Below are 22,334 nucleotides of genomic sequence, written 5' to 3'. Positions count from 1 at the left end.
TCTCTGATGGCTGCTACCATGCGTCCGGGGGTGTCCAGTGTGAGTGCTGGCAACCTGGGGTCACTAAAAGTTTCTAGATAAATTTCGGGTGCCCATTCCAGAGGGTGAGGAGGATCCCTTGTCCAGATTCTTCCCAAAGAAGACTCTGTGCGGAAGTGGTCCAGGCCCTGGACATTTATTACCTCCTTCCTCCCATAACACAGATCAGGTGTTCCTGATCAGGAACACCCATGGCCTGCCCCTAGGCAGGAGCTAAGGGACAGGCTTGTCCCTCCCACACTGGGATTGATTTGCAAGACTCCAGGGTTTGTCTCTGCTCCATTCCTTTTCCTCCAACTTTGGGGTCCTTGCTTTACTTCCGGTCTGGATTGGGGCAACAGCCTCCTACTAAGTCTTTGAATTTTGCATTTATTTATTCAATAATTTTTTAAATGAGTGTATACGACGTGCCAGATACTCAGAATACATCAGTGAACAAAACAGAAACCAAGAGGCCAAAGTGGACGGTGAATATAACTATGACAGAGTTTGTGAATTGTTCAGGTACAAGAACAGAGACAGAAAATCCACAACTCAATATAGGTACTTGTCAATAATTCCGGTTATTGTTTGGGGCAGGAGGGTATTGGTGCAGAGGGAGGATGTGGGGGTCTGGCTCTTGCTTTGTTCTATTTCCTGTCCCTGACACCTGGAAATGGGCACAGCAGATGACTGAAACAGGGAGGCTTTGCCCTACTGATTCCTTGAAATAGTCCCCCTTCTAATCTACCACCTCATCATCCAATCTATCACCACCCCTGGAAGGCAGATGGAAACCCATTTCCACATGGCAAAGTGAGTCCCAAAGTAGTGAGACTCACCTCCAGAGTCACTAAGCACTTGGCTGCTGAGTTGGCTGTGAGCCTCACCATTCTGTCCATCCTTCCTGCCCTCGATCCATACCTCCTGCTGGTCATGGCACATTAGTATGAAATCACCAAGATGTAATTACATGCCACTTAACATAATTATAATGTGGAAAAGTGCCTTCGTGTAGACCAGTGATTCTCAAAGCATGGTCCCCACATCAGCAGCACGGCTGTCACCCTGAGAGCTGGATGGAAATGTAAATTCCTGAGCCTCACACCCGACCTGCTGAATCGGAAACTCTGGGGTGGGACCTGTGATCTGGGTTTCAACAAGCCCTGCAGGAAACTCTGAAGTGGGCTGAAGTTTTAGAACCACCAGTAGAGGGGAAAGAGCATTGGATCTTGCCTCGGGACATTTGGGTTTAAGTTCCATCCATTAACTATGTAACTCAGGAAATTCAAATTACTCTTCTTTATAGCCTATTTCCTTATCTTTGAAATAAAGACATATCAGAGAACTGCTATGAGGAATCACAAGCAGTAACATCTTTTATTATATTCGCCAATATAATAAAAATTAAGCCATTCATTTATTCTCTCATTCATTCATCTGACGAGCACCCAGTCCGCTAGACCCAGGCCCCCCATGCTGGCACCGACGATTTTGCTCTCTTTTTAGAAACCCCTGGGCTGAGACACAGGCTGATAATCTATAGCATCTGGATAATCCTTCATTAGATAAAACTGGTTCTCCAAGCTTTACTGTGCAAAGGGTGGGGGCCGGACCTGCCAGGGTGACGACAGGTGCATGCCCTGCTAGGGACCTGAGGTGCTGCACCCAGCAAAAGGACATGGACTTAGCCAGGACCTATTCAGGGCCAGGCTCCTGCTCACACACTTTCACTTGGGATTTCACCAAATGTTAGAGCAAACCCTCAGAGGCAGTGTTTTTGGTGCTGTACCACAGGGGAGAAAAGAGGCCGACACACATCACACACACACACACACCACACACACACACACACACACGCGTGCGGCTTGCCAGGTCTCAGAGCTAGTCAGGATGCCCAGTGTCGCTATCACCACGTCTGATGACACGACGCATCAGTGGAAGGATCCCTTTGCTTCCACATGCCGTCGGGGCACCAGCAGCTGAGCCCCTCCCCAGGGTCCATGTTTCTGTCAGGAGCTAGCTAGTTTGCTTCTTCATTTTGTCCTTCCAACAATACTACAGAGTGAGAATTACCGTTCTCGTTTTTCTGATGTGGAAACAGAAGGCCAGGAACCCATGGGACTCATGTAGCAGGAGAGGGGACGTGGATTCAAACCTAGAACTGCCTGGCTCCCAGCCCCCCCACCTCCATCCAGGGCAAGGGACCCCTAGCTTCCCGGAGGGACCAGAGGGAGGGATCCAGAGGGAGAACTCTTCACCACCACCTCCTTCGAGTGCCCATCTTTTCTGAAGCCTCCTGTTTCATTTTCTTCATGAGAATGCTTTTTCTATGCTAGGATCCTGCTGGTTGCTACATACAGTGTCTCTGAGTACCAGTCAAAATCCACCCTTCCTCCTCTCCTCCACTCCCTTCCTCCCGTCTGAGTCAAACCGAGGCTCCAGGCAGACAGGACATACTTAATGCCCCTCACTTCCCACCACTGGGATCCCTCCAGCTCCCACGGTAAGGGTCCTGCAAGGCTGCCCACCCCGTGCTGACCACCTCAGCGCCTTGGGCTCTCTGCTCAGCCTTCACGGTCTGGATGAGCCTCCTCTGGCACTCCACTGATGGGCCAGCCTTCTCCTCACTGCACACGGTCTCCCTGATTCTGCCCTGCTTTTCCTTTTCTCAGGGCACTCACTACCTTCTGCAATTTTCTTATTTATTATATTTACTGTTCATCTTCCTCCCTATCCCTTTCCACCTCTGTCAGAGTTTAAGCCCTTTGTGCATTTAGACCAGTGACTGACACACAGTAGGCACCCAATAACTATTTGCCGAATGACTGAATGAATTTCATAATCACTGATGGAGGAAACTTCTGGGTACAGACGGTGAGGCAGAATACGGAATCTCTTCCCCCTTTCTAATGAAACATAAATGCCCATATCCTCAGGTGTCCGATCGGATGGAGCTAAAAGTGTACATTCTGGAATAGTGGAAAGAACACAGGTTTTGGAGCCACACTTGAGGTGTGACTCCCTGCTTAGACCAGAGCAGCAGTGCCTGTCAGAGTGCTGGACAGAGGCTAGACATACAGCACATGTAAAATGAACAGAGGGAGGGACAGACTGACAGACAAATGGTCAGCTGACAGCCATTCTCATCCTTCAGGTGGAAGCTCAAATGCCACATCTCAGAGCCGTTACACGATCTCACCAGATGGAGGAATCCCAGCTACTAACTAGAATAACCCAGTTCAGAAAAGGCTGATTGGTGATGAGAAGAGGGTCTTTAGTGGAGGACCACATGGCTCTTTTCTTTTCACTGAACTAAGCATTATTTTTGATAATTTGGTTAGGACGCAAAAGATCATACATACATACCACAAAACTGGGAGAAAGGGCATATCATAGAATCGAAATCTGTAAGGATCTCACATACCCAAATGCATGCCAGACAATGAGCCTAGAAAGGAGTTGAAGAAGTACATCTCTATAGAAAGCTAATTCACCGTGCTTCTTTAAAAATTCCCAAAACACATGCATGTCTACCCTGCTCGAGACACGGCTGAACCTTTTGGAAAGCAATACAACACATGGAAAGGACTATAAAATGTCCTTGCCCTTTAACCCAATTAGCTCAGTCCTGGGAATTTAAGAAACAAACAACCATAAACGATTATGGCAGCATTATCTCTAATAGGAAGACACTAGAGACAGCAAAACGCACACAAGAGATAAGAACGTAATCACAGCCCAATACCGGGAAGGGCATTAAAATGGTAGCTATGCAAATCGGGCAGCAGAGGAGGAAATGTTGGCCACATGAAGTTGGATGAGCAAGGCAGGATCCTAGGAGACTGGCCAGCCACCGGGAACAAAGAGGTGCTGCCCATGGACAGACAGGAGGGGCTCCCGGGAGCGACATGCAGTTGGGCTCGGTTCTTGGGATTATGGCTTGATTTTCTTTCTTGGCTTTGGTTTTCCTCAAATTCTGTTTTGTATTTTAAACACAAATGGAAAAGAAGATCTCAACCAGCTGGAATGTTGGGCTGAAACCAACAGATGAAATGGAAGAGGGATAAATGCAAAGTCCTGTATTTCCTTTAAGAAATATACCTAAGAACACAGATTTGACGGGTGCCTGGGTGGCTCAGTTGGTTAAGCATCACCTTTGACTCAGGTTATGATCTCAGGGTCTTGGGATGGAGTCCCATGTCTGAGCTCCCTGCTCAGTGGGGAATCTGTTTGTCTCTCTGCCCCTCCCCCTGCTCATACTCTTTCTCTCTCTCAAATAAATAAATAAAATTTTAAAAAAGGAAAAAAACTACACACACTTGAATGGGTGTGTGTGTGTGTGTGTGTGTATGTGTGTACGTGTGTGTGTGTGTGTGAGATAAAGAGCTGCTAAAAGGAAAAAGGGAACAAAAAGGAGCACTATACTGAAGCCTGGAACTGGGATGGCAGGGACTATAGATCTGCCCTTGTGGCAGGCCAGTATGATCCCCACAACTGCATAAAGGAGAAGGTGGGGACATTATAGTCTGAACCAATTTCCTTTAATCTAACAAAGACTGAAGTCAGGATCTGAGTTTTGTGTTAGTTTCTCTGGCTCCAAGACCCATGCTCCTTTTCTAACACTGTGAGCTCAAGGGACAAGTACTGTGTTAGCGAAAGAGAAAAAGCAGGGGAAAGCTTGGTGGCCGTACACTCCGCCGGAGACAATTCTAACACAGGAGATGCTAATTCAGACGTAGGCCACATTGACAGCGTTATGTTAGCAGAAGAGGTGACAACCTTCTCTAGTTAGTGCCACTCAGACCCTTCCTAAAGAGCCTGTCTGGTTTTGAACCCTATCGTCTAGGGACACAATCATAGAAGAGTAAGCAGGATGGTCAGAAGTCTTAGGATTGGGACGCCTGGATGGTTCAGGTGGTTCAGCGTCTGTCTTCGGCTCAGGTCATGATCCCAGGGTCCTGGGATAGAGTCCTGCATCAGGCTCCCTGCTCATCGGGGAGCCTGCTTCCCTTCCTCTCTCTCTGTCTGCTTCTCTGCCTGCTTGTGATCTTTGCTGTCAAATAAATAAATAAAATCTTTAAAAAAAAGTCTTAGGATTTTGAGAGATTTTGAATGGCTTGCTGCTTTACTCACATTATCTTATGTAGCCCTTCATACATCTGGCAAGTAGGTATTAGGTTCCCATTTTAAAAAATGAGAAAACTGACGCTAAGAGAGGTTAAGCACTTGCTCAAGGTCACATACTAGGAAGTGGTGGTCAGAATTCGAACATAGGGCTGTCTAAGTCTAGAAGCCCCACTCTTTTCCTGGACAGCCTCCCTCATGTGAAAATGGTAAAACGGAATTTGAACTACTTATTAGTTGGTGAAGAGTCATAAATTGTCACTTTCAACTCAGCAAAAGGGCTATGAGGAGAAGTGTTCTTGTGACTTCAGAGAGAATATGAATGACCTTAGAAGTCTTAGGGAAGTAGACTTTTAGCTCAGCAGAAGAACATCTCGGTGACAGCAATAACTGGATGGACTCTTGGGTAGGAAGATGACTCCCGTGCCTGGAGGTGTTCAGATATGGTCTAGAAAGGCATTTGCTTATAGTGGATAGGAGATCTGGGTAGAGGACCTCCAATTGCTCTTTTGACCCAGAAGTTCCACGAGCCTATGAAGCTGTTTGGCACAAACTGATCAATTCCTTCAAAAGAAGGGATGAAAGTATCTGTTGACATGTCTCTTTATAGATATAAAAGTAAAAATTATATGCCCAATGTAAACACATTTGTCCAGAGAAAACTAAACACAGAAAATGAAAATGAAATAGATTCTGCTGGAAATGCTCACAGGTTAAGACTTTGTTTACTGAAAGCAAGAAACCAAACTCTGGGGAAATGTGCAATCTCAGAAATAATCAAAGAAAATATAATGACATACTAGTTTTCACCTAGTAAGGTGGCAAAATAATTTAAAACATGGTCACACTCATTATATGTATCAAGACTGATAAAAAAAATGTCATTCCTACCTAGAGGTCCATCAACGGATGAATGGATAAAGAAGAGGTGGTATATATATACAATGGAATACTATGCAGCCATCAAAAGAAATGAAATCTTGCCATTTGCAATGACGTGGATGGAACTAGAGGTTATTATGCTTAGTGAAATAAGTCAATCGGAGAAAGACAACTATCATATGATCTCCCTGATATGAGGAAGTGGAGATGCAACGTGGGGGGCTGGGGGTTAGGAGAAGAATAAATGAAACAAGATGGGATCGGGAGGGAGACAAACCATAAGTGACTCTCAATCTCACAGAACAAACTGGGGGTTGCTGGGGGAAGGGGGGTTGGGAGAGGGTGGTGGGGTTATGGACATTGGGGAGGGTATGTGCTATGGTGAGTGCTGTGAAGTGTATAAACCTGGCGATTCACAGACCTGTACCCCTGGGGATAAAAATACACTATATGTTTATAAAAAAATTAAAAATTAAAAAAATAAGGGAAAAAAAATGTCATTCCTTTTGACTCCAGTAAAACAACCTTAAGAAAATGATAGAAAATATAAAGGAAAAAAAAAAAACAACTGTGCACACAAAAAACCTTCCCCTGAGTTTTGTTTATAAATAACTTAAAGGACAAGGAAGGGCAAATGGGCAGCTGGGTGGTGGGGCTAGGGTCGAGGTTGGCGAGGGGAGCCGGAAGGCGGGGAGGGGCCTGCTTGTTGTGCACAAGGAAAAGCCCAGGAGCACCAAGTGCTGTGGGATAAGCACAAGCTGTCTGGAGGGCCAAAGGCAGGTGTGAAAGCCAAGGTCACCATGTAAGAGGTCAGAGTAGGCTGGAGACTGGACCGGGGCACTTGGGGGAGGACTTGAATGGTTGTGGGGAGAGAAGAGGAGAAGAATGTCAGCTCTCATCCTGGCGGCCCTTTGTCCACTCCGGCCTGGTGCTTTAATTACATTCTCAGTCCTTCTAACAACCCCACGATGGGACATTATTTCCTCCATTTTGCAAATGAAGAAGCTGGCGTTCAGAAAGAGGACGGAACTCAGGTCAGGTGAGGCAGTCCGTGCGAGACTTGGGAAACGAACTCTAATGTGGGGACCTCTAGACTCAGGCTCTCCCTGCCTCCTGTCCTGGACCGTGCATGCAGCGGGCCTCCCTCAGGAGCTGGCAGCCCTCCATCTTAGCCCCAGAGCCCAGCAGATGGCTTCCTCCACTATAGCTTGATGTCCGTCAACTTGGTGGATGTTGGAATGGACGGTTACATTTCACGGAGCAGCAGGGAAACATGGTAAATGGAAAGGGAAGGCTGCAAACCTGATAATAGGCTATGATCACAGGTATGCAAAATACATACTCAGGCCTTGAAAAAGAGACTACAAGAGATATATCGCAATGCTGTAGTAGCCCAATTTGGAACGTTTTCCCCTGTTTTTCCAAAAATTTCTATGAAGTGGCTTTTATTTCTTTATAACTACAAAAGCAAGTCATAATTTGAAATGCACCCAAGAAATCCACAAGCACAGAACGGTCACTCACACACGTTCCTTTGCCAGAAAATAAAAACAAGCCATATCTTTCCGTTTCATCTGGTAACCAAGAACTTGTTGCCAGGACTTGTGAAGACAGTGCCCAAACTCCATCCATCCAGGCTCTGCCAATTGAGTCCTGACTGTCCTGTCCTCCACAGCTCATCAGCCTGTCACAGGAATAGAAAAGAAAGAACCTAAGTATGAAAGTGAGGGGATGCTCATTGGGGCCTAAAATGAAAGTCACCTGTATCTTGTCCAACGGCTCAGCACTCCATGATCAGGAAAGAGTGACTCGGAACAAGCTTTGGGGGTGGAGCCTCAGCTACTCAAAAGGAAATTTACTGGGGCGCCTGAGTGGCTCAGTGGGTTAAAGCCTCTGCGTTCGGCTCAGGTCATGATCCCAGGGTACTGGAATCGAGCCCCACATCAGGCTTTCTGCTCGGTGGGAGCCTGCTTCCTCTTCTCTCTCTGCCTGCCTCTCTGCCTACTTGTGATCTCTCAAATAAATAAATAAAATCTTTAAAGAAAAAAAAAGGAAATTTACTCTGTTTCAGGCATCCTCAGGTACTGGAGAAGGAGCACGTCTTTTTATGTAGGAAACACTCTTGTTACTCCAGTAAAGCAGGTCGTCAAATGACTTCAACTGGACTGATACTGCTCAAGAGAGGTGCTTGTGTTCAAATACACAGCCCCAGCCCCATCTCAAACTTCTTGACTCGAGCTCACTAAGCCACAGCCCAGAAGTCTATAATTTAAGCCTCAGCAAATTCTTAATATTGGACATGTTTGGAAACTCTCTACCACACCAAATGATTTGAGTTTTGTCTATGTATCTGTAATAAAACTGTGAATCCTTTTAAGTGGTACTATAGTTCCTTCAATGGCTTCAATTAATGAGACTGATTTCCACTGGTTACGGAGGTTGGGTCTCTCTAAATATACCTTGAAATTACAGTCCTAGTGTTTCAGCCCAGGCCTTAACATCCCACTCACCTTTCAGGGAGGAGGTGACAAGGGGGTTTGTGCACAGACCTAGATTCTGACCTGACTTCACTGCTGACAAATCTGAGACATTGGCCAACATGCTATTTAGCATTTTTTTTTTTTTTTTGAGCCTGTTTCTTCACTTGTGCAGGTACAGGAATGATGGTCCTGCCCCTGTATGACAGTAACAGGGCACTGGGTACACAAGAGGGGCTCAAAACCCTTTCAGTCTAAGTAGGGTATGAACCTCTCCTGATTTCCCATCAGAATTGGCTCTGTGTCCTTCCTTGTCACATCCACTTTTGACTTTATTCTGCCTTCTAAGCTAAAAGTAACTAACATCTGTGTGGTTCTTTGAGATTTCCAGAGCCCTTTCCCCAGATATTACCTGGAGTACTCTTCACAACAACCCTGAGTTAGGGATCATTATCTCCACTTTAAAAGAAATGAGCCCCAGAGAGCCCAAAAGACCTTGCCAGAAGGGGTAAAGTCATGATTTGAATGCAGATCCCAGAATCTTTCACACCCTGGTCTTTCCCTACTATAGGCAATATACATTACACAAAGCACTTTCAAATCTCTTATAACGTTTTAAAATGTATTTCCACGACTATTTCCCCCACCAACCTAAAAGCACCTATAAAGTGGGTACCATATGGTAATAGTCTTTGAAGGGAAATGCACAGAGCTTCTGGGTGTCTGTGTCTCCGCCGTGGTTAGGGAGAAGAGGCGATGAGCTCAAGAATAATGCGTACTTTTTCCCCAGTCTTTCATGCATTCCGCACTACTCATGCCCATGCTGTTGAAATGAACCCATTTTAATAGCATGAATTAATCAAACACTGCTACCAAGTGTCACAAACTTTACTCATGAAACGAGTTAAACTGTGTTAAACACTTCCAAAAGTCCTGACATATATTATCTGTTATTATTTAATTATCCATACAGCCTGTGAGGTAGACATTATTTTCCTCATTATATTGATAAGGACTCTGAGAAGTTAAGCAGCCAGCCCAAGATCGCACTGCTAGTTTGTGGAAAGTTGGGGAAATGCCATAAAAGGAAATTCACATCTACACATTCTGTTATCAAGCATACGATATTTCACATTACAAAGGATTCTTTTATTTACTAAAATAAAAGTCCTCAAAGACGTAGCCACTTCCCCTACTTAACCCAGTGACCGTGACCTTTGGCTTATAGACCTTCAGTGGTCTGGTGGATCAAGCATTAGAGAAAACAGAGGCCCAAGTTTTCCAACCAATGCCTAAAAGCCAATAACCAGAAATGAAGAAAATAATAATTGGCAACATTTATTGAACACTTTATATATACGTAAAGAATTCTTATAGCAACTCTGTAAGGTAGATATCATCTCCTTTTTATGGAACAGAAAACGGAAACTCAAGAGATTAGGTTAAGCCCAAAGCAAGCAGGGAAGCCAGGCTTGGAACCCAGGCGCTCAGCCCCAAACCCTTGCCATTTCCAATACACCATGCTGACTTCACAGGCATTACAGAAAGTGCAAATCAACAGGAAGATCGAATGTGGTTTGCCAGATTGTGCACCAGGCACCTTAGTGAAGCAGTTGCTGAGTGAGATAAAAATTATGTAACTTGAAAGATCATTTGATATAAAAGGATAAACGAACTGACACAGGGTGACATTGCCCCCTACTTCCTGAAGCTAACGTCGGACCACTTCTCACATTACCGCCCCCTACGCCCTTTTACAGAGATGGATTCAACTTATCAAGGAAGCTGGATCTCAGATCATCTTGAGTGAAAAGGGCGTCTGGTCTTAGATCTGTCCTTTGAAGTACGAGAAAGTAATTTGGTTTCGAGACAGCCCTTCGGATCTGCAGACAGCAACCACACCCCTTACGAATTTTCTTGCTTTCAGCCTGAATGTTCTGCCCCTCAAAGGACACTGGTCACCTCCTCTGTACACTTGATATCCTTAAATAAATGAGGATAATGATTGTTTACATCAAAGAATTAATGAAGCTTTATTATAGAACAAAATAGAGGAACAGAGATAGAAGTCCTTGAATGGTAAAAATATTAGTTCAAATTCTCAGTCAAGTGATAGGCAACTCAGAGACACTTTATCCCCCTCCGAAAAGACAGCACTTTCCCCATCCCCAGAATGACGCTGGCGCCATGTTGCTGCCTGAGTCTCAGCAAATCCGTCTGACTTCTTTGGAATGGGGAGTCCAAGTTCAGGGCAAGTCGATGACCCTGGAAACCTGCTGGCTCCCTGCCCACATCCTACCACGCACGGTGGGGTCTGATCTGGACAGCACCATCGCCCGCAAATCACAAGCCACGCAAGGAAAAACGATAAGGCTTTATGAAAAATCCAAAGTTTATTGCAAATTGTATTTTGCTTCCCTTCGTTCTTCATTTTTACAGGATTTATTGATATCCATGATTTTTTCACAGATGTACTTGTTGACTTTGGAGAGTCTCTGTGCAATTTCAGTTTCATCCACAGTTTCTTGTGCTATTCTGTCATACAAACACTCTAGACAGGGGAAAGAAACAAGACGGCCAAGGATTAATGGTGGATTGGAGTACAATCTTTTAAGGGGGCAAAAAGAAAATGGGCCTCCTGACATCCCTCCCAAACACCAATTCTCGTGTCTGGCAGAGCTGTATTTCAAAATTTTCATCACAAGTGTACTTAGAAAAGAATAGATAGAAACTGTAAGTTTATCCTTTAAAAATTAGGATACAACATCCGTGTGCCTACCACCCAGCTTAATAAGACATCATTGGTCCCCTGGGGTCCCCTCCCAAGCCCAACCTCCCCAGAGGGAAGCACTCTTCTGGATTTTTTCTTTTCTTCTTATCTTATCACATGTGTATATGTTCCTAAATAACATATTGTTTACTCCTCCCTGTTTCCTAATTGTTTTACAAGGGTATCCATACCTCAAATATCTTTCTGACTTTGTTTTCCACTCAACATTTTGAAATTTATCCGAGTGGAAGTGGGAAGCTGCAGCTCATTCATTTTCACTGGAGGGCAGTATGCTCTTGAAAGGACTACTCCACCATTTGCTGATCCATTTTATGGTCAGTGGAGACTTGGATGGTTTCCAGTGTTCTGCAATCACGAACACCCCGGCGTGTGTCTCGTGGAGCGCTCACGCAGGCGGATCCCCAGCACAGGCCTCCGTGCGGAGCTGCCGAATGCTAGGGCGTGTGCATGCTCAGCTTTGCTAGGTGGTACCCGGTGAACTGCTTTCCAAAGCAGTTGCGCTGCCCCTAACAGTAGCATATGCAAGCGCGGGTTGCCCTGTATCTTCAAAAGCACCTGACACTGTGAGGTTATTAAGGTTCTGACCACCTCGTGGGTGCGAAGTGGCATCTCATCGTGGTCATTAGTACTGAGGCTGAGGATGGCCACTCTTATGGAGTCTGACATTTGCAGTGTGATGAAGCCAAGAGCAAGCCTCTGACGCGGTCTGACGAACCTGACTTCAATCCACTTCCTAGCCTGGGCACCTGAGGCAAATCACTGCCCTAGATTCCTCACCTCATAACCAAGGATGACAAGCCACAGGTTATCTTCTTTAAGGCTGTGATGGAGCATAGGAGATCAACATTTTGCAAGCCTTCCTCAAACCGTAGTGTTACACCTCCGTGGGGCTGTTACAAGTCTCTTATGCACCACAACTGTTCGTTCCCAGGGCCTAGCACAGTGCTTGCAGAGGGGCAAGGTTAAGCGAATTTATGTGAAGTGAATGAGTGACTGCTTTCCCAGGGAAACCTGAGGGGATGTGAGGGGACTGGAGGAGTGCATGGGGAATGTGGCACTGGGGTACATAATCATGGGCAAGAATTTTAACTACTTTGAATTTGCGCTTCCTGACCTCTGAGACCAGAACCACGACCCACTCTTACAGAATGGCAATGGAAGATAAACAAAATCTTGTCTACCAGCCCAGCCCACAATAGGCAGTCCTACTGGAGATGCAGCATGTCATGCTCTGAGGAACTGCAGGGCCTACCCCATGCTGACCCTCCACTGGCATGAAAGAAGGCAGAGGCCTGCAGAAAGGGGGTGAGTACAGGCATAGGCCAGCGGCTGCCACCCCCAGTGCCAAGCCCTTCCTGGGTGTGTGGCCAGCCTGCTTCCCGGTGCCATCCACACTGCTGCGGCAAGCACTGGAGGCGTTCTCTGTGTCCAGGAACCCTGGCCCCCTGCCACACACACACCACCACTGAGAAGGGGTTTGCACAGAGAAGACTTTAAAAGCTTTCGGTTGACCTCCACTGTTCCCTGACCACTCCGGAGCCCACTAATCTCCACTTCGTCTTGTCTTGGACTTTCCACAGGGACTGAGACAAGAAGGTAGGAGGCCCCGTCTCGCTCCAGTCCTGCCTTCTGCTGGGTCCACCTGCAATTCCCTCCCCCTCCAGGCTATCCCACAAATCAGCGCTTGTGATCATCTTTTCCCTGATTAGCCTGGCTCCGACCTTTGGTGCCCTAAAACTTTACTCATCCTTCCAGATTCAGCCTTCCTGGGACATCCCAGACTGAGCTGGGAGACCCCACTCTGCTGACAGCCTCTGGGCTCCCACTAGCTCACTCTCTCTCAAAGCACTGACTGCAGTCTAATAAAACTGTGACCAGTGTCTCCCCCATAGACAGGAAGGCCCGGACATTCTATCTCCAGCCCTGGGTCAGGAGGAAGCAGACATTAACAGCGACTTTGCTGGAACCTGAATCAAGTGAGGGAGGCAACTCGTGCTGAGAACCACTTCGAAGTTCAGGGGTTCGACTCTGGCTCTTGCTCTAGTTGTTGTGCAACCTCTAAGCGGGAACCAACCCCTCTGGGTCTCAAGTTTACCATCTGTGAAAGCAGGATGGCAAACCCCATAATCCAAGAAGATTCTTCCAGTGCTACCTCTTTAGATGTCTGGAAGCCAGAAAGGTGGGAAAGAGGCTGAGGAGAGAGAAGGGAGAGAAGGAGGGTGAATGTGATGGCCCTCGGAGCCCTCACAGGGGTCACAGAAGAGGCAGGAAGAGAAAGGGGTGAATGGAGAAAGGTTTACAGGAATCCTCAGAATCCCAACTGTTCTCGTGTCCTGGGGCAAGAGCACTGCACGGCCCCTCAGGTTGATTAAAAGGCTTTGTTAGACTCTAAATATTAATCACCTGCACTTGCCAGGAATGTCTCCCTCTGCGAGGGAGCATTTGAGATTATTGCTTAATTAACAAGGTTTATAACAGCGCTAGGGTGTCCTATTTAAAAAGTTATAAAAATTAACCAGAACTCAATGCTGTGGCTCATTTAGAAAGCTCAGACACCCTGCAAAAGGTCATTTGACTGTTTAGGTAAGGTTTAACTGTCATTCTGGAGTTTACCATTAAAGACTCTCCTATAGTTGTCCAGCTTCCCTAGTTCTAAAACGGTGTCAGTGTTCACCCATCCCGCTGCCTTATGGAACAACTTTAAAATCAAAGAGATGAAAAAATCCTCGTCTGCATCAGGGATTATCATTTTTATATGGCAAACAAGACTAAATGTGGTAAACATCAAATTAACGGAAGCAATCTCAATCCACAAAGAGATTGCATGGGAAGAACCAGTCTAGTGCAGTCTGGAGGAGCTCAAAGAATTAGGCTAATTTTATGGTGAGTGTATGGTGGGATAGGAGACAGACTTCAAACCTGCCTGGTTGTAGTAAAGAAGGAACTAACACTGGTAGCACAAGAAACCTCTGGAGACAAGGAAGTCTGAAAGCCTAGTTCTACCCGGCTCTCACCTAACCAGCTGAGTGGCCTTGGGTCATTTTTCTTCTCATTCACTTGCACGGCAATTGTTTCTGGGCTCTAAGGGGTTGTGGGTAGAGCAGGTCTCTGGGAGGCAAAGATACAGTAAAAAGAGAATAGAGGAGGGCACAAAGGGATCTGGGACATGTAGCCAAATTGTCCACCCACCCTGAGAGGTGAGGGAAGGCTTCCTGAAGGAAGGTTCTCCTAAGCATATCTGGGGCCGGGAGAGGGGTTAGCGGCAGCTAACCAGGCAAGGCGGCACGGATGCAGGGTGGGGAACATGACCTGTGGTCCAGGCACCAGGAATGGCATTTACAAATTCCCTAACGAGGGTGCAAGGTTTGTTCAGGGAGTACAATAGTTCACGAGGACAAGAACTCTAGGGATAGACTGCTGAAAAATAAAGCTGGAGCGTGGGCCAGGGGCCAGGTTCTAAAGGTGCTTTCGTGACACATTAAGAAGCCTACCTTTTAATAATGGGCACCATGGACTGGCTGTGACGGGGTGGTGGAAACAGGATCATGTTTGGTTTCTGAACGATCACTCTGGTTACATAATGGGGACAGGAGTCTGGAAGCTGCTGGAGTCATGTAGGGGGGCGATGATGGCCTGACTACGAAAGGTGCAGTGGGGCAGAGAGAGGAGTGGGTGGTTTAAGATGTATCTGGGGGCAGGACAGACAGAACGAGGCATGTGGAGGAGGTAAGTGTGACGCATCTCTGGGCCCCTGGCTGGCAGCGCCCTTCACCAAGACAGGGGAGCAGGAGGGGCCCAAGGCTCTGAAGGGAGGAGAAAGAAGAGAGCAGGGAGGGAGCATCTACGTGGGCATTGGTGAGGGGAAGGCCGTGGGCACCTGGATATGCGGCTCGGGAACTCAGAAGTGTGGACTGAGCCAAAGAGATCTGCGAGCGTCATCCACTGAGTCAGCAAATGTTTACGGAGCACTCACTACCTGTCTTCCCTGAACCAGATGCTCACAAAGCTTCTATTCCACTGGGCAGGGGGGAAAGACGATTACCCAGTGCAGGAACAAACAAGAAATGCTATGCACAGACTTTATGTAGGGAGAGCAACAGAAAGGTTCCTGAAGACTGGGCTGTTGGGGAAGGCCTCGCTGGAGAACCAGAAGGAGGCAGGGTGTGCAGGGCAGGCGGTGAAGGAAGAGGAAAGAGGCCCCTGTGGTTGGAGTATGGTGGGAAATGGGAGGACAGAGGGGTCCCCAAAGGCCAGGTCAGCAGATGTGCACCAGGACGAGTAGTGTGGATTTCAGCCCAGGCCATGGGCACACAGAGGGCCACGGACACAGCGCAAAGTGAGACCAGCTGGGAGCTGGTGGAGAGAGAGGATGCTGTGGGGACAGATGCCAGGGCAGCAGAAGGGGAGCCCACAAGAGGGATGAGAAGCCAGGGAAGCAGGAGGAAATGGAGCTTGGGGGAGGGTTTCGCTGTAAGGAAGGAGTGGTCGTGTCAGACAATCTGGGGAGGAGGTGAAACACATGCCCTGGACTTGGAAAGGAGAAAGTCTGTGGGAAACGAGGCAGGAACAGACATAGCAGAGGGCTGGGAGTGGACACCAGACAGCAGGGGCATTACAAGTGAACATAGGCAGCGAGTGTAGACAACCCTTTCAAGAAATCTGGATGTAAAAAGAAAAAGAGAGACATGGCAGCAGCTGGGTAGTAGGAGTGGCCTCTAGGGAGTGTTTTGTTTTCATGAGAAATGAAGAGTCAAAGTCTATTTAAATGATGCTGGGAAGGAAGCAGGAGCGCAGGAGCATAATTGGAAGAATGAGGTACTTAGGAAGGCAGCGGGGCTGGGATCCAGATGGAGAGACAGGCCAGACCCAAATAAGAGAAGGAAACTCTTCTTTTGGGCCATGAGGCAGGAGAACAGAGGGTACAGTTAAGTCTACAGTGAAGTCTGCACTTCAGAGCTGTGGGAGTTCCTTTTCTTTTCTCTATGAAGGAAGAGGCATGGCCATCTTTTGAGAAAGAGTGAGATGTGGACTATCATGTTAGGAAAAGCAGAGAAGGTTTAAAAATTCCTTGGTTGGGGGGTTGGGGGGGCATGGCTCAGTGAGGAAAACCTGGGGGGCGTGGTGGGGGTGTGTGACAGGTGGGGCGGAAGTCTGTGAGTATGGGATGGCCCCTGGCCACACAGCTGAGGCGCCTATAGATTGTTCTATAGCTCTGGGGGCCCAATCAGCTGCACAGGACATCATCTGAATGGGGTTTAAAGAACATTCAAAATGTCTAGGTGGGCCACTGGTAGCCAGAACAAGGACGGCGATCTTTACAGATGGGAGACACCAAGCATCCACTCGGTGCTGGAACGACACTAGGCTGGGGGAAAGAAAAGAGAATATAGTACGAACCAGGGTAAGCTCACAGCTAAACCAAAGCAGAGCTGGGGTTCAAACCCAGGCTTTCGATACCTGGTTCCTGTTTCGACCTGCCATCACCCTGCCCCAGGAGTGGACAGGAGAGAGCCCGCAAGCTGAGAAGCACTGAAAGACAGTGAGCTTCAATGACATGATCATCACGGGCTCACGTCAGCTCCACGGAGGCAGCACACTTGTCAACAAAGAATGGTAACTTTCTTCATAGTTGGAACATAACTCTTTCTAAGCTATAATCCTATCCTTTTAGTTGTCTGAGGAGGGCAGTTTTCAGCTGAGGAAACTCAGACACGGAGGGGAAGTGACTGACAAGAAATCATACCAAGGGTCAATGAGGGGACCAGCTTGCTGCTCTCAGTGTTTCATTTGTTCCAACTGCATTTACTGAGCTCCTACTGTGTGCCAGGCCCTGTGCCAGGCAACGAGGACGTGGAGATGAATCAGAGAAGTCAGACTCGTGACTGAGGCAGACACGCGGCAGATGATTTTAGACCCATAACGTGACCGTGGTGGGCCAGCCAGTCACTGGGAGACATCTGGGACCTGCTGAGTCACCTTCCAACCAGTACAATAGAATCAGAGGTCGGTCACCTATCTAGCGGGGCAGGACTGAATCCCCAGGAAGGCCTGTTTCTCATGGCAACCTCCCAGCTCCGGACCCACCATTCCAGACAGTAAGCAGACTAAAGGTAACCTGACTGTCTGAAAATAAGTGGCTGCCTAAATCAATTAGTCATGAGTCAGCCAGGCAAGGGCAGCTGTGTTAGAGGAGAACAAGCCTCACACCAGATCACAGCAGCATAGGCTTGAACCCTATGGCTCCAACCTCAGCCTGTTGAATCTCGCTGAGTCCTGCTCTACCCTCACCTCCAAAACATACCCGACATCTGGCCATTTTTCCCCATTCCCACTGCTATAAACCGAGGTCCATGGCACCATCATCTCTATCTGAGACCACAGCAGGAGTGTCCTAATTGATCTCCCATTTGGTCACTCCACGATATGCAGACCCCACCACCCTTCTCCTGGGAGTCATGTGTTGTTGGAACTCCACAGATTCAAGCTGTTTCATGTGGCCTTCTCGGCCCTCAAGACTTGCTCTCACCCACCTCCCTGATCTCACCCTCCCCTCACTCATGACTCTGCGAATCTGGAGCTTCCTCATCCCTTAAGTGTGCTGGCCTTTGCACCTGTGTATTCTACCTGTTGTACCACACCTCAGACCTCCACGGGGCTGCCTCGTCTACCTCTAGGCCCCATCCTCTTCAAGCAGGCCTGCTCCAACCACCACACCTCACACAGCCCTCTTTGTCCTACTGTAACATGAGGTGATGCTTTACCACCTTCACTGGTACCTGAAATTATCTGACATATTTGCTGTCTGCCCTAGAACTTGGCATGCAGCCTGCTCAAAATGTACATGTTGATGGAGTCTACTTTCTTCATTGAAACATGGCGGCTGGACACTTAGAGGCTAGTGGTCAGGAGCACCGCTTCTGAGGCCCAAGGCAGGGACTCTCTTCCCCAGGAATCCTTTCTTGATTTTCCAGCTAGGGGTCTGCTCCCCTCCCGAGACCTCCCTCAACACATCATCAGTCCCCCTCACGTTAGCACCCGGAACCGTACTTGTGTCCACGGCTCATCTCCCTGTGAAATGTGAGCTCTCCAGGGACAAGGTCCTTACCTGTTCTCTTAGGTCCCACACATTGCCTGGGGCCTGGCATGGAGAGGCTTCAGTGTTTGCTGACCTGAACTGTGTCTGGTACCTTCCTGACAGAGTACGGGACAACATCTCAGTCATTGCGTTTGTACTGCAGTGACCTACCTCTGACAATGCTTAGTTTGTGAGGCGAGAGGGGTGGCTTAGGAACCGCATCTTTCTTTTTTTTTGTGGCAACTCCTGTGACGCTTCTGTTCTTCAGAACATCTGTTCCCCAAATCATGACTGCCAAGTTCTTTGTGTACTTGGAATCTCCTTGGGTTACTTGTAGCTGGTGCCATTTCTCCTCATCAACCCAAATCCCGCTTCCCAGATGGACCTGAAAGGGATAAGAACACAAGCACCTGTGTCGTCGGACAGGCTGGCAGTTGGAAACTTTTCTTGTCCTTTAAAAGACACTGCTGCACAACTACAAGGGACTCATTCCATAAATACTACATTAACTTTGTTTGAGGGAAATAATGCTTATTTACTAAATACCTATAAGGCACCAGGCCTTATTTGAGTGCTTTATATTCACGATCTCAAATCTCCATGGCAACCCTGGAAGGAAGGCATTGAGACGCTATTTTCAACTCAGATGGAAAAACTGGGTTGAGAAAGGTGAAGCCAGTTGCCAAAAGTCACTCGACTATTAAGTTGTAGGGCGGAGATTCTAAGCTCTACTCAAGTTATAACGAGGCCACTGAGAGCCAGACTGAATCTCAGGAACGTATACAGTTGTCTCTCTGTCGCACTTCAGAAGGACCTTTCTCCCTTTTGAGTGAGCATGCTGTCCCGGCACAGTGCTTCTCCACAGCGGCACACCCAGGGGTCCTCTGGAGCTGTAAAAATTGCCTGTGCCTGGGCCCCATTCCCAGGATTTGGATTTATTACTCTGGGTGGGGCCTAGGGACTAGGATCGTTGAAAGTTCCCTAAGTAATTCCGGTGTACAGCTAAGTCTGAAGACCGTGGCCCACTGGAGGGGGCAGCCAGCAGCCCCGTTTGGCCATCAGCTGGAGTGTGTTTGCACAGGTCCTTTCCCACCTCTGGCTTCAGCTTCTTGTGAATGGAACTGGGAAGGGGGGATTTCATCTCTGCTTTCCTTCTGGCTCGGAACACGTGTGGTTTTCACAAATCAAACCAAACCACGGCCTCCTTAGTCTGACTCTAACGGCGCATGGGACAAACACAGTCTAATGCTCCCTACAAGGTTAGCGCTCAAAGTTTCAGAGCAGAGTCACTAAATGTAAAGGACTCAGAATGATCTAGCAATGAACTAGAAGTGTTTCTCTTTTCTGGCTCCTTTAACAACTCAAACCTCATTTGCTGATGTTATCCTTTTAAAAAAAAATAGGGTTTTGACTTTGACATTGCCATTTATGTTGTGTTTCTAACGAGTCTATGGAGGGTGGAAACGGCCTCTGTGGGGAAGGAGGGGAGGCAGCTGGTAATGAGCATACTTCCTAAGGGTAATGAGAGGGCTCTGCCAAAAGTCCTTGTCTGCAGCAAGACCTGTAGGTCAACCACATCATGCGGTCAGGAGACCTCTCGGGAGAGGTCCTGGTCTGAGAGACCGCACACACCCCCAGACTGACGGCAGACTGGCAAGAAGCACTGTTCAAAGACGACTGAAGACTGGCTTGGAAAAGACGGTGGTCACACACAGACAGAAAGACAGGTTGGTCAGCAGCACTTCTTCCTTCACCAATTACTGACATTTTCTGATCATTAAAAAACAAAAACAAAAACAAAAACAAAACAACGCAGCAATACAGCCCACCCACGAATGCCAGTAAGTAACAATCCTGCGGGCCTCCTCTGCCTTGCCTTCCTTCCGCTCACAAGATCACTCGGATCTCTGCAGGCCTGCTATCAGATAACCAGATCCACCTGGCCTCCCTGTGCAGCAGACATCAGGATTGCAAATCTGCTCACAACGCTCGGGAAGATAAGCAGCCCTGGAAGTGAGATGCGCTGCCTGGGGCCACCTGGGCAATACAGATCCGAGGTCAAGTCGGGCCTTTCCTCCTCATTCTGAACGGCAGGTGGGCAGTCTGGGTGCCAGATCAGGCATGCGGGGGACAAGTTTCCTGCTGCTCCCTGCTGGGCCCCAAGTCACCTCCCTTGATGGCACTCTGAAGCTACCCTCACAAGCTTCCTCACGTAGGGGAAAAAGAAGGAATTTAAATTAAATTAAATTCGGAATCAGAAAACCTTCGAGAAGGAAGATAGCTTCCATTTTTCAAAGATCTCTGCTCTTTTCTACCCTGGGCCTTTCTTTCCTATAATCTTTTAATTTATTATTCTTAAAAGAGAAATGACAGTCATTTTAGCCAAAATTCTACTAGATAAGGGGGGGGACACTAATATTTTTTGAGGACCTGGACTGTACCTTCTATTTAATCCTCATAATGACCTTAAGAGATGGAAATAGGTTAGAGGTTATTAATCCCACTTTACAGACATGAATCCAGATCAGAAGGACAAAATTACCTTTCCTAAGACATACTAGCAGTAAATTTTGGGATCAAGATTCAAACCCAAATCTGTATGATGGCAGAGCCCGTTACCCAGACCTTCCTGCTGCTGCCAGTGTCACCGTGGTGACAATGTGGTGACAACGTGGTGGAAACAAAGCCTATCTATCGCATCAATATTCTACTGGGTTTCTTTTTCAGCTTTCCTCTGTACTGGCTCAGACACTTCCCTTGCTGGCCCCCCACCACAGGTTACTACTGCAGATAGGGAAGCCAGAAGAAGCCACGGGTTGGCTTTCTGCCTCCAGTCCCTGCTTCCTCCAACCCCCCATATAACCACTGCCAGGATCAGTTTCCCTAAAACACGGCTCTCCTTCTTTGACTAGCTGACTTCCAGTCTTTCAACTGTGTTTCTGTGTGAACCCTCTAGAATCTTGAATGGCTCCCTATTTACTATCACGTCAACCCAATCTCCTTAGTCAGCTGTAGAGGCCCTCTAGAATTCTCTTTCTATTCAACCTCCTAGCCTTTATTTCCCTACTATGGCCATCACAATGATGTTCTCTAACTCCTCCTCTTTCTACTTTCAGTGTGCGGTAACACAAAGACGGGGCCTGGAGGCTCCAGCCCCTGGTGTGAATCCTGACCCTGCTACCTACTAGCTGGGAATGTTGGGCTAGCCACTTTTTCTCTCTGAGCATCACTTTCCTCAGGTGGAGAAGAGGCAGAACACCACCGAATTCATAGAGCTGTTCTGAGGATTATATGACATAACATGAATCAGATGTCAGGAGGACAGCACACATTCAGTAACTGTTATTCCCTTTGCCTTCTCCGCCTCCCAACTCCCTCCCACCCCCAGCAGTGTCTCGGCTCAGGCCTTTCCCCTGTCCAGAAATGAATGCCTTCTCCTATGTCTTCTTAAGCCTGCTTATCTTTCAAGCCCTGGTCCCCAATCCAGGAAACACTCTTTAATTGCTGCAGAGCTAAGTTCTATCCCCTCTGAATTTCTAGCCTACTGTGAGCCTTCACCACCTGATTTAGCCCTTCATGGTACATCTCCATGGGGATGGGGTGAAGCTTTGCCCCTTCTGTCCCCTTCAAACTGATCAGGACTAGTCTGAACACAAAGCAGTAAGAAACTGATGGGCATATTTAATATGTTTTAATGGCACAGGCTTTCAGTTCTGATGAGCTGTTGTTCCTTAGAGAAGAATATATTTTCTGACATGCACTTGAGTATAAGGCCAGCTTGAGCACAAAGCACAGAAAGAAATGGCTCTGGGTAAGACCAATCACAGGTATGTGCTGGGACAAGGGCTCCTCAGGTTAACAAAGCCCAGGGTCACCTGAAGCAAGGCCCAGCTTTCAGAGATGCAGCAGAATAGACTAGAAAAAACACTGGCCTAGGAACCAGGAGACCTGGCTTGCACTTCCT

At 47.6% G+C, this 22,334-nt stretch overlaps 2 protein-coding genes across 6 annotated transcripts in view; both read right to left on the bottom strand.

Moving 5' to 3' along the window:
- Window positions 1-22,334, bottom strand: part of AGBL4 (ATP/GTP binding protein like 4) — a 1,476,328-nt gene that overhangs the window by 186,368 nt on the left and 1,267,626 nt on the right. The gene's annotated exons all lie outside the window — the stretch shown is intronic.
- The window catches only part of BEND5 (BEN domain containing 5), a 48,208-nt gene continuing 35,697 nt past the window's right edge, over window positions 9,824-22,334 (bottom strand). For all 3 annotated transcript variants that reach the window (XM_032846639.1, XM_032846640.1, XM_032846641.1), the window contains 2 exons: window positions 18,542-18,755; window positions 9,824-11,055 (listed from right to left, as the gene is read on the bottom strand). In XM_032846639.1, the coding sequence (XP_032702530.1) occupies window positions 10,898-11,055; window positions 18,542-18,755 (372 nt within the window). In that variant the 3' untranslated portion in view covers window positions 9,824-10,897. The remainder of the gene's footprint in view (window positions 11,056-18,541; window positions 18,756-22,334) is intronic.

The sequence above is a fragment of the Lontra canadensis genome, unplaced genomic scaffold (assembly GCF_010015895.1).
Source record: "Lontra canadensis isolate GAN:19392208 unplaced genomic scaffold, GSC_riverotter_1.0 scaffold179, whole genome shotgun sequence".
Taxonomy (NCBI): Eukaryota; Metazoa; Chordata; class Mammalia; order Carnivora; family Mustelidae; genus Lontra; species Lontra canadensis.
This window is presented reverse-complemented; position numbering and strand designations above follow the sequence as displayed.